The 13,467-nt window shown below is 36.2% G+C and overlaps 1 protein-coding gene across 3 annotated transcripts in view; it reads right to left on the bottom strand.

Annotated features, from left to right (window-relative positions):
* The window catches only part of PNPLA8 (patatin like phospholipase domain containing 8), a 51,281-nt gene that overhangs the window by 19,295 nt on the left and 18,519 nt on the right, over positions 1-13,467 (bottom strand). For all 3 annotated transcript variants that reach the window (XM_050785198.1, XM_050785197.1, XM_050785196.1), the window contains 3 exons: positions 9,750-9,901; positions 5,056-5,150; positions 4,160-4,331 (listed from right to left, as the gene is read on the bottom strand). In XM_050785198.1, the coding sequence (XP_050641155.1) occupies positions 4,160-4,331; positions 5,056-5,150; positions 9,750-9,901 (419 nt within the window). The remainder of the gene's footprint in view (positions 1-4,159; positions 4,332-5,055; positions 5,151-9,749; positions 9,902-13,467) is intronic.

Below are 13,467 nucleotides of genomic sequence, written 5' to 3'. Positions count from 1 at the left end.
AGCATGCTGCTTTCACACTTTTTGGCAAAGTTCATATTTATTTATTTTTATTTTTGTTTAAATCTTGATTTTATCAAAAGCTAAAAAGGTTTCAGTGAATTAACTTATGAATATAAATTTGTAAAGAAAGTAATGGTAATTGTTTATTTCTGAGATGCCAAAATATGAAAAAAAAAAAATCAACATGCCTAGATTCTACTGATGCCATAAAATAGTTCCCTTAAAATAACACAAAATTATCACAGGAAAAAAAAAATCCTCTCAATAAACAATGAGGGGAAAAAAATGCTATGACAAAAAAGGTCAGAAGGTAGGTAGAGAAGAATATTAACAATAATGGCACCCAGTGAATCATAGTCCTGGTATCCATGTCGTTGTATATAGTCTCTTCCTACAGACTCTTGGTTGGCGTGGCTTTCAGTCCATGTGACCTCAGCAAACATGCCATTAAACTGAGGCTTGATAAGTGCTTATCCACTGGGGCTTGCCCTCTGGGAACTCTGAAACCACAATGATGAGACAAAGCTTGGGTAAGAATGACCAGGTGGAGAGAGAGACTTCCCAGGCCCATTAGCTGAGTCACCAAGTGAGCTCAGTCAAGAACAGAAGAAACACCCAGTCAAACCACAGAGTCATGAGACTAAATAATCATTGCTTTAAGCCACTAAGTTTTGGAGTGGCTTATTCTGCAGCAAAGGCTGAATTTGAAAAAGCAGAGAAAGAAAAACAACTAACCACACTGATAAAATTTATCAGTGTTAGGATTAAAAATAAAGAAGTTTCTAGAAGAGTAAAAATGAGACAGCAATACACAAATATGCAAAGATACACTCATAAGTAACAAAAGGAAAAAAATTTCATAGTAGAGAAACTGGTTTTAGAATAAATTTTTAAATTTTCATTAAATCATCTTAATAAAAAGAATTGATTAAATGAATCTGGGAATAGATATGAATTTTTTATATATATATATATATATATATGTATATATATATTTTTTTTTTTTTTTTTTTTTTTGAGACGGAGTCTCACTCTGTTGCCCAGGCTGGAGTGCAGTGCTGTGATCTCGGCTCACTGCAAGCTCCACCTCCTGGGTTCATGCCATTCTCCTGCCTCAGCCTCCCGAGTAGCTGGGACTACAGGTGCCCGCCCCCATGCCCGGCTAATTTTTTTTTTTTGTATTTTTAGTAGAGATGGGGTTTCACCCTGTTAGCCAGGATGGTGAACTATATTTTCTAATAGACACAAAAGATGTGAAAATAAGTAACATACAATGATAATGGATGGGAAGATTTCACGATTGGAAAGATGTCAATGTTCCACAAAATAAGTGATACGTTTCACGTAATTTCCATCCAAATACCAGTGGAATATTTTTTTATGTGATAAAAGTAGCCTAAGATTAACTTTGAAGATTAAATGAAAATTGTGTAAAAGAAGAATAAGGAGAAAAGATTTGCTATGCTATATCATTATAAAAATATTATGCAAAGGTTCAACAACTAAATTTGCAGAATTTGTACAAAAATAAATCCATAGAGAAACCAAAAACTTGAACATAGATTCTAATATAGGTAAGAATTTCAAATATGATAAAGATGATGTTTCAAATCAGTAAAAAAAAAAAAAAAAAAAAACGTGGTAAAGGGAGCTGGGACATTTGGATTAACATTTGATTAAAAAAATAAAACTTGATTACCTTACAACATATATCACAATAAGTTTTAGGTAACTTCAGAATTACATATAAACTGAAAACTTTAGAACTAGGAAATAATACAAATATTTACCTACCTTCAGGGTAGAAAAGACTTACTTATTTTTTTTTAATTTAAACTTTTAGTATAAAGAGTATGCATGCAGGTTTGTTAATGGGTAAACTGTGTGTCACTAAGGCTTGGGGTCCCAACAATCCTATCACCTAGGCAGTAAGCATGATACCCAACAAGTGGTTCTTCAGCTCACACTCCCCCTCTCCCTCCCGTCTAACGGTCCCCAGTGTCAATTGTTCCCATCTTTATGTTCATGTATATTCAACGTTTAGCTCTCACTTGTAAGAAAGAACATGTGGTATTTGGCTTTATGTTTTCATGTTAGGTTGCTTATTATAATGGCCTCCGGTGCCAACCATGTTGCTGCAAAGGACATGATTTCATTTTTTTTATAGCTGCACAGTATTCCACAATGTATATGTACCACGTTTTCTTTATCCAATCCAATGTTGATGGGCACCTAGGTTGATTCCTTGTATCTGCCATTGTGAACAGTGCTATGATGAACACATGAGTGCATGTGTCTTTTTGACGGAATGAATTATTTTCCTTTGGGTATATACCCAGTAGTAGGATTGTAGGAAAGACTTACAAACATAAAAGTTAAAAATCTTTAAAGGAAAAGATTTGGCTAAATGAAGATGTTTCAATGCTCTACATTAAAAAATTATTAAATAGAAAGCACTTTTTCAATATATGGTTAATATATTTACAACACATTGAGGAATATCCCATGAGAAAATAGGCAAAAATTATGCCCTCAAAATTCACAAAAAAATAATAAAAAGCCATGAAAAACCAAAACTAAGTTCAAACTCATCAATAATGAAAGTGATACAAATTGAAACATGAGTTTCAAAATCTCTCAAACTAATGTCATTTTAAACATTAAGTGACTGGTGTTCACGAGTATTTCATGAAACAGAAATACATGTTGATGTTGCTGGATGAGTAAGCTAAAACCACTGTACTGAAGAACAAATTCAGCTATGTATGTATCAAGATTGTTAAAACACGCATATCCTCTGACCCACAATTTTACTTCTAGAAAATTACCTTATCTTTTTCTAAAAGAGGATTTGTTAAATAAAAAATAGTACATCCATAAAATGGTGAAGAACCATTAATATATGTTTCAAAACATATTAACTGACATAGGAAATCATCTGTGATAAAATGCTAAGTGAAAACGCAGGACTCAAGACTACATGTGCATTATCTGAATTTTGTGAAGAGGATGGATACACCCACACTCACAACTACACACATATACACTTGTCTATCTGTAAGAAATTACAGGAAAAAATACATCACCATGTTAATAGTGCTTTTGTTCTTAGTGGGATTATAAATTATTTTTATTGTTTTCTTGATATATTTTCTATTTCCTATGTAATAATTATTTTAAGAAGACATCAACATTAGACCCAATAAATATGCTTCTTATATAGTCACCTACTGATATATTCTGAAATGTGAGAAGAAATTTAAAGTTTTCTATGACAGCATCGTTCATAATCCCAAAAAATTAGGAACATAAATGTCCTAAATGTCCATAAAAATCCTAAATGGAAATGATTAAGAAAATGTAACATCCCACTCTGGAGTATAGTGTAGTCTTTAAAAATATGTCAGGAGATTTTAAGAATGTTTGGAAAAAGGAAAAGGATACAAATTTACAACTACAATCTAATCTCAGCTATACAAAATGTTTATGGTCTAATAAAAAACTAGAAGGAAATATATTAAAGTCTACAGCTCTGAATAATAGGATTGTGGATGATTTTATGCTTATATTGCATGCTTATATACACTTTGGGAGGCAGGCGGATCACTTGAGGTTAGGAGCCTGAGCAACATGGTGAAATCTTGTTTCTACTAAAAATAGAAAAAAATTAGCTGGGCATGGTGGTGCACACATGTGGTCCCAGCTACTTGGGAGGCTGAGGTGGGAGGATCACTTGAGCCTGGGAAGTTGAGGCTGCAGTGAGCCAAGACAGTACCACTGTACTCTACCCTGGGCAACGGGAGTGACAGCGTGTGTCAAAAAATAAATAAAAATAAAAATAACTGAATATTTTAGAATGACTTGAGACATTTAATATGTTAAGTAAAAACAACAGGATGCAAATATCTCATATTTTTAAAAAAAGGCAATTGTAACTTTTACATGCAAATCTCACATACACGAACCCCCCAAAACAATTATTAAACTATGATTCACCAAAATACTAACAGTGGTTATCTGTAATTAGTAGAATAATTTAATATTCTTGATATTTTTCAAATTATGCAAGAATATAATTTAATATTCTTATTTTTGAAATTATAATATGCACATACTACCTATATAATCAGAACATTTAAAAACAGTAATTGTAACTTACCTAAGAATGTTTTCCCATGCTTGACTGTCATAAAATGCATGGCTCCAACTCATTTTGACTGTTCCAACAATGACATTTTGTGAAAATACATCTGATCCTAATTTTCGATAAAGTTCCTCACATTCATCCAAGGGCATATGAAACAACCCCAACATGAAAGCTAATATGGCACCTGGAAAAAAGAATTCTTAGTTTTTATCAGTGTTAAGTTATAGCTCTTATGCTGATAAGATCTCCTGAATCATAGTTTTGGCTTAAATTTAGAGTTGATACTTTCTAGCTATGTCACCTGGGACAAATGACTTTCCTTCTCAGAGCCCCATTTTTTTCACGTGTAAAATGGGAGTAATAAGAAAAACTAAAATTCATGTCTCTTGTACTGGGTTAACAAATGTAAAGGGATTTACTAGGTCTCAAAAAGGATTAAATGAATGCTCAAAAAGGATTAAATAATGAAAATAATAATTTAAAAATATTTACAAATGTGTTGTTTTACATTAAATTATATATAAGATATGGTAGATAACTCACATTCTTTCTAACATCAATAAATTACTTAGTTTTAGTCTTAAAATATGGTATATTTGACAACTCACCAAGTCACTAAGCGATTCTCCTTCAAGTTAGTCCTAGGAACCAATGTAATTAAAGATATTAGGTACTCTTGGATGTCCTTTTAAACAGCTGATTCCATATCTAGCTATAATTGGTAGGACACACTGCCACCTAGTGTGCCTAAATGGCATAACCATGAACAAAAGAGAAACGGGAGGAGAAAATTTTGGGGTATGGAGAGAGGGCTAGAGGAGGCAAAGGACTATGATCTTAAACATAAGTACTTAATGTTCTCTTCCTTAATGTACTGCCAGAATGCACCACTTCCATATAATAATTACCTGTGCTTACACCACAAATGTAATCAAAGAGCTGATGAACTGGCTTCTGAGTAAGTTCAACTAATTTTCGTAGGGTCTGGAGAGCAACCACGCCCCTATAGAAAAGATTAAAGGCAAAATGACAATTCCTGTTTAAAGAAAAAATTATTTAAGCCATTGAATAAAACAATCTAAGAATTGCTTTTGTAGTTTATATGCTAACATGAAAATTAAAAATATAAATCAGAATTAGTAAAAATTGCCTGTCCAAATTTTTAGGATTACTTTTGAAAATCTAGTATCTAAATGATACAAAACCTACACTACGGCAGCACATTTTAAAATTTATACTAGTGTCTCTTGTTTTTTCACTGAACCCATCCTTCTGCAAAACAGTATCTCTTTAAATAAGAATAAATCTGGTCAGGCAGTGGCTCTTTCCTGTAATCCCAGAGCTTTGGGAGGCTGAGGTAAGAGGATCACTTAAGGCCAGGAGTTCAAGACCAGCTGAACAACACAGCGAGACCCCATTTCTACAGACTGCCCAGGCTGGAGTGCAGTGGCTCACTGGACTCCCTGCAAGTGCCACCTCCTGGGTTCACACCATTCTCCTGCCTCAGCCTCCCGAGTAGCTGGGACTACAGGCGCCCGCCACCACGCCTGGCTAATTTTTTTTAAATTTTTTTATTTTTAGTAGAGACAGGGTTTCACCGTGTTAGCCAGGATGGTCTCGATCTCCTGACCTCATGATCCGCCCACCTCGGCCTCCCAAAGTGCTAGGATTACAGGCGCGAGCCACCGCGCCTGGCCACCAGTCAGATTTTTAAGCTCCCTTTTCTTTATTCATTTTTAAAAACTTTCAATAACTTTAGGATAACCCTCTACATTAATGGTATATTAATTAATGTTGCTGACTTTGCTCATTTCTGAATCCTTGCCAACAGCAGTTAATAGCTTCACGAAGGAACGCGAAACGATGAAAAAGCTTAGGAGATATAGACCAACTGAGGGTGTACGTACCATGCAAACTCTTATGTGTGTATCATGACAATTTTTAACAGTGGGAGAATACAAAAAAACGATGAAAAGCTCTATTGCCAACACAAGGTAGGGGGTAGGTAAGTCCTGGAACACAAAGGTAGTTATGCACCAAAAAATTTAGAGTGTCAAATTGTGCCTTGATAATGTTAACAGGAAGTAACTAGAAAATTCTGTAAGATTAAATTAGAAAATCAAAGATGCTGATCTTTTAAATACAACAAATTATGTGGATTTGAGGAGAGTTAAGAAGATGTCTTATGAAAGAGATACATTATTAATTCAAGGCAAGATGATGAATTAAATGTAATGGATACAATATATTTAACAATGACCTCTATTATCACAAAAAGGAAATAAAATAGGCACATATATGTTCACAAAGAAAAATATTAGAAGAAAATTAATCAAAATACTAAAATAATCTTAGAGTTGTGAGCTATGGTTTTAGGGATTTTTTTCTCTCTCAGGTTTTTCTAACTACTCGTATAATTGGGAAAATGAACTATTTAAAATGTTGTGTTCATAAATTCTGAATGAATGTAAATACATATATATTTGCCAAGTTGCCACAGCTGTCTATGCCTACCACTGTAGGTTCTCTTATACCAAAGAAGTAAAAGATAGGGTTTTTTATTTTTTCTCTCAAGCCCTCATACATTACTGCTTTTACACAAACCTCCCATTCAGGCTGCTTTCCCATATTCCCCTAAACCAAGTTTTCTCAACAGCAGCACTGCTGACATTCTGGGTTGGATAACCTTTGTTTTGCAGGGCTGTCCTGTGCACTGTATTATGTTTAGTCACAACTGTCCTCTTCAAACTAGATGAAAGTGGCAGTGCCCTAGTTATGACAACCAAAAATGTCTCCAGACACTGCCAAATGTCCTTTAGGGGGCAAAATCACCTCCAGTGGAGAATTACAAATCTAAACCTAACTTCATCCTAACCCACCCCTAGATTTTCCCAAATTACCTCACACTGATTTCCTCCTTATATGACTAATACAACTCTTATTCTACAAGATAAACTATTTATTGGATACAAACTTCTTTTTCATCATGCTTGTCTGACCTTAAACAGACATCTGAATGTTCTTTAATTTTCTTCCTTCCTATCTCTACATAAATATAACTTTTTTAAAAAGAAGTCTTGGTCCTGAGCATTCTTTAAAATAGTACTCTTCCTCTCTATCCCTTTACTTTGCTTTATTTTTCTCCATAGCACCCAGAATAACATATTTTTGTTTTTCGATTTGTTGTCTTTTTCCTCCTCTACAATGCAAACACTGTATTGTTTTGTTTGCTCACCGTCCCCAGGATCTAAATCAGGGCTTACAACATAGTAGGCACCCAATGTCTGTTAGCTGACTCAATGAATGACACTACCTGTCGCAATTCCCCTGAACTTAATGGCAGAGAGGATTCCTTCTGCTCCTTAGTGAAATGCTTCTACTCATTTAACTGCCATTTTCCTTACTTCTCACCATTTGGAACCAATTCTATGAACTAGAATAATCTCTCCAGTTATCACTGTATCTATATCACATGAATGACATACACCTTCTTAACATTATTCACTTTCTTAAGAAACATCCTCTAAGATCTTTTAAGATTGTTCTCTCTTCAGTGGGCTTTTGACAACTGAGCACTTCCGTATGGATATAATCTTACATTAAATATGTTCAAGAAAAAAGTGTCTTTCCTCAACACCAATCTGTTGAGATTCCCTGCAATTCTGTCCCAGTCACACACAGGTTTACACTTAGAGTGATCTTGACCTATGTCTACCATATCCTGTCTCCATGTTTCTTAAAAGTTACTGGTATTGGCTGGGCGTGGTAGCTCATACCTGTAATCCCAGCACTTTGTGAGGCTGAGGTGGGTGGATTACCTGAGGTCAGGAGCTTGAGACCAGAATTGCCAACATGGTGAAACCCTGTCTCTACTAAAAATACAAAAGTAGCCGGGTGTGGTAGTGCATGCCTATAATCCCAGGTACTTGGGAGGCTGCAGCGGGGGAATTGATCACTTGAACCTAGGAGGTGGAGGTTGCAGTGAGCCGAGATCATGTCACTGCACTCCAGCCTGGGCAACAAGAGCAAAACTCCATCTCAAAAAAAGTTACTGGTATGTTTTTCCTTCCTCCTGCCTTCCACTGCCACCATCTGAGGTTAGCTTCCTTCTCTCATTATTTACTCTTTCCTTCATATTGATGTTAAAGTATAAAGGACTCGGGTGAATAGAGAACCAAGGAATTTAACAAAAAGATACAGGGTAGTACTTGAACATACAGAAGAGTGGTTGGCAAGTTGGGTATACCAAAAAGCAAAATCAGGGAGGTAAGTTAAAGCTAAGAACAATAGGCAGGGCATGTACTATGAATTATGAGGTAGCAGTAGGGATGGCAGGGAACTAGAGAATGAGCTAGAAGATTTTGGGGAAAAGGTTTGAAAAACCAAGCCAAAAAATCTAACCAACAAGTTGGAAGGAACTAGATAAACAAAGACTTGAGTAGGAAGCATGGATGGATTGCCAGTAGTAAAAATAGAGCTTAATAGTGAAATTACCTCCTTCTGAACAAAGAATGAATTTATTTCTTATATAGCACCAGAACTGCCATCTCCAAGTGAAGACATCAGAAGTCAGGAAGTTAATATAGCCTCATTTTGCAACCATCACTTTATCAAGTGACTAGTGGATATATATGGGTAAGATAAGTGTAATAAAAGAAAGCTGGCTGGGCGCGGTGGCTCACGCCTGTAATCCCAGCACTTTGGGGGGCTGAGGCAGGTGGTTTATCTGAGGTTAGGAGTTCAAGACCAGCCTAGACAACATGGTGAAACCACGTCTCTACTAACAATACAAAAAATTAGCCAGGCATGGTGGCGGACACCTATAATCCCAGCTACTTGGGAGGCTGAGACAGGAGAATTGCTTGAACTTGGGAGGCAGCGTTGGCAGTGATATGAGATTGCGCCACTGCACTCCAGCCTGGGCAACAGAGCAAGACTCTATCTCCAAAAAAATAAAATAAAATAATAAAAGAAAGCTAAAATTATAAAAGACTGTCAAGATTTTATGAGAATAATGGTTGATAAGCTTCTAAACTACCAAAAAGGTCTAAAAAGGCCAAATATAAAAATAGAAATACTAAAATAAAATAAAATAAAATATGAAAATATAAATACTAAATCAAACCAAAGTAAGAATTGAAGTATATGTCAAAGTAGCACTTAGATTAATTAAAACAATTTCATGTTTTATTTACAAAATTTGATTTTATAATGATATATCAAATCATTTTTTTAAATTCCTAAAGCTGAATTGAATCTGTAGTTTTCAAGAACCATGTTCCAGCTGTGTGTGGTGGCTCGTGCCTATAATCCTAGCACTTTGGGAGGCCAAGGCAGGCAGATCACCTGACGTCAGGAGTTCGAGACCAGCCTGGCCAACATGGGGAAACCCCATCTCTACTAAAACTACAAAAATTAGCTGGGTGTGGTGGCGGGAGCCTGTAATCACAGCTAATTGAGAGGGTGAGGCAGGAGAATCACTTGAACCTGGGAGGCGGAGGTTGCAATGAGCTGAGATTGTGCCACTGCACTCCAGCCTGGTCAACAGAGGGAAACTCCATCTCAAAAAAAAAAGAAAAAAGAATCATGTTCCTAGCCTTACCTTGTTCCTCCACCATCAATTGAGAGAATTCGGATTCCTCTCCCTTTCACTGGATCCACGTAGCCAATTAGGGCCAAAATTTCTCTAACTGCAGCCTGAAGAGTTTCATCCTTAGTTTGTCTCAGTCGTAATAAATATGGAATAATTCTTTCCTATATTGAGAGAAAATATACTTTATTGCTTTTGTCAAATCAAGACTGAAAATGTATGATTATTATTAACCAACACCTGCAGTTCATCACATGACAATGAAGGTGACAGTGTTCATTACTTTCTTAGTAATCTTATAAGACAGATTAGTTTTTGATATATTAATGTCAATTATCTAGATTATATTTGTTTTAATATTGGGACAAAAATTAACCTCTATTCAAATATTTTCATTAAAAGGTGTAATACTTAAGAAAATATAATTTACTTAATTATAGAAATTCACAAAGTATTACAACAAAAGGTTAACATTATAAATTTTGTACAATATTTTGTACAAATCCTGAGATTAAGAGTCTAAAACTGATTCATAGTAACTACTAGAAGTTAAACTGTTATTAAAAAGAAAAAATGAACCATCTTATATACATTGCATAGGGGATTCAAGGGTGCCTCATAAAGGAATAGGAACAAATGTTAACAAATAAAACGGAGATAAGAAGGTAAAAACAGGCTACTACAATTAAATAATCAGTTTAAATAAACCTGAGACTTCAAGATTCTAAGCACTCAACATCATATTGTTGATCACAGACAAGAGCGTAAATCCTAGAGTTCTATGTTGCTTACCAAAGATTCTCTAGCTTCTGTACACAGAAGCATCTGACATAGTCAGCACCCAGGTTTAATGGAATGGCTGAGGGGCAGCTATAATTCTGCTGTGTAACCTTCTGTAAATCAAATAACTTTCCTAGGTATCACTCATTTTGTTTCCTTTTTATGATCAATCAATCTGAAATACTCTAAATTCTTTCTCAATATTTTTTCCCCTAATGTTGAGCTGTGAGGCCCCACTAGAGGAACTTGAGCAATGGTGGAGAATAATGCAAATTTCCAGTTCCGGTTAAGATGAAACACTGTGTTAGAGATCAATGCTCACATTAAGAACAAGAAAATCTTGATGAAATACAAGAAAAGCACCATCTGTTTAAAGGCATCAGACAGAGAGCTGCTGAAGCAACAAGAACAGATGGAGCCAAGAATCTGGAGAAGGAGTAATTGCTAGGAAGTGAGCTGGTAAACTATAGCTTTTCTTCCCTTGAGGCATTTGCTGATTCCAGGAAAAAGTAAAGGATGAAAAAATTGAGTCTGAATCAGACAGAGGGCCCCAAAAAAATGACAGAGAAACCAGCTGATCACTTAGCATCTAAGGGGTTTGGAGTGAAAAAAAAATAGAAGACCTGAAGGGCTTCAAACACATGGCTAGCTTTACCTCAAGACATCTGCTGAATTCTAAAATCAGGAGGTGTGAAAGGCGAAAGGTAAGCTGAAGACCTCTGAAAATCAGAGTGGAAGGCTTTGTATTCTTGAGATTTTAGGACCCAATGAGGTGGTGGTTAAGTGAACACACCAGGCTCTCAACTGAAAGCCCCGGAAGAATATGCCCTAAAATCAGGGCAAAAGAGAGGTCTTACCCAAACTGTAATACAGCCTTGATCCAGATTTGACCCTAACTCAATTAAGGCTATCTGTGCTCCACTCAAATGCTAAACAGAAGAACAAATAAACCCTGGAAAAATATATAATTTGATATAATCTACAGCCTATGCAATTTTTCAAATTTACAATCTCCAGCGTCCAGAAAAACTATAAAGCATGTGAATCCAGTACTGAATGACAAAAACCATGAATTGATGTTCATATTAGAATAACCACAAAAAGATGTCATGGCTTGAAAACTCAACAAAGACCCAATTCACCCTAAATTGTTCCATATATTCACTGCAATCCCACCATGTTTTTCTCTTTAAAAATTTTTTTTGTAGATAAGCTGATCCTAAAATTCATATAGAAATATAACATGTCAAGAATAGCCAAGCCAACAATATTAAGAAGAACAAGGTTGGAGGATTTATACTACCTAATATTAAGTTTATAAAGCTGCAAAAATTTAGCCAGTGTACTATTAGAGCAACAAAAGACAAATATACCAGTGGAACAAAATACTGTATCTGGTCGGGCATGGTGACTCACACCTGTAATCCCAGCACTTTAGGAAGCCGAGGTGGGTGCATCACCTGAGGTCGGGAGTTCAAGACCAGCCTGACCAACATGGAGAAAGCCATCTCTACTAAAAATACAAAATTAACTGGGCGTGGTGGCGCATGCCTGTAATCCCAGCTACTAGGGAGGCTGAGGCAACAGAATCGTTTGAACCTGGGAGGCGGAGATTGTGGTGAGCCAAGATCGTGCCACTGCACTCCAGCCTGGGCAACAAGAGCGAAACTCCATTTCAAAAAATAAATAAACAAAAAATACTGTGTCTAGAAACAGATCCATATATACATCTCATTTATGATAAAGGTCTTTTCAATAAATGGTGCTGAGTCAACTGGATAAGTGTTATTTTTTAAAAGTCAGGACTTCTGCCACACACCACACAACCAAATCTATTCTAGATGAATAGTAGATATAAGAGTAAAAGGCAAAATAAGGTTTCAGAAGAAAACACAGGAAAATTTATGTGTATATATATATATATATTTTTTTGAGTCAGAATCTTACTCTGTCGCCCTGGCTGGAGTGCAGTGGTGCAATCTCGGCTCACTGCAACCTTCTCCTCCCGGGTTCAAGCCATTCTCCTGCCTCAGTCTCCCAAGCAGCTGGGACTACAGGTGCACACCACCAAGCCCAGCTAATTTTTGTATTTTTAGTAGAGATGAGGTTTCACCATGTTGGCCAGGATGGTCTTGATTTCTTGACCTCGTGATCCACCCACCTCAGCCTCCCACAGTGCTGGGATTACAGGCCTGAGCCACGGCGCCTGGCCAAAAATACTTTTATGACTTTAGGATAGGCAAAGATTTCTTAAACAGGACACAAAATACTAACCATAAAGAAAAGTATTGACTGGGCACGGTGGCTCACGCCTCTAAACCCAGCACTTTGGGAGGCGGAGACAGGCGGATCACGAGGCCAGGAGATCAAGACCATCCTGGCTAACCTGGTGAAACCTGTCGCTACTAAAAAAATGCAAAAAAATTAGCCGGGCTTGGTGGTGGGCGCCTGTAGTCCCAGCTACTCGGGAGGCTGAGGCAAGAGAATGGCGTGAACCTGGGAGGCGGAGCTTGCAGTGAGCCCAGATTGCACCATTGCACTCTAGCTTGGCGACAGGGCGAGATTCCGTCTCAAAAAAAATATATATATATATAAATTAGAAAAAATTAAGAATATCTGTTTATCAAAAAACACAAGAGTGAAAAGGTCAGCCACAGAATAGGAGAACGTATTTGTAAGACATACATATACACACCACACATGACAAGTGAGTTACAACCATAATATACTTTTTAAATTCTACAAATAATGAAGAAAAAGTTGGTCAACCCAATGGAAGAACAGGCAAGATCTGGAATAGGTACTTCACAAGGAAGTATAAACACGGCCAATAAACCATGGAAAAGATGTTGAATGTCATAGCTATCAATGAAATAAAAAATTAAAATCACAATTTAATATCACTTAACACACAAAAAACCTGCTCAAATTGAAAAGATTTAAAAAGGTT

The sequence above is a fragment of the Macaca thibetana genome, chromosome 3, assembly GCF_024542745.1.
Source record: "Macaca thibetana thibetana isolate TM-01 chromosome 3, ASM2454274v1, whole genome shotgun sequence".
Taxonomy (NCBI): Eukaryota; Metazoa; Chordata; class Mammalia; order Primates; family Cercopithecidae; genus Macaca; species Macaca thibetana.
Note: the sequence above shows the minus strand (reverse complement) of the source record. Positions and strands in the feature narration are given on the sequence as shown.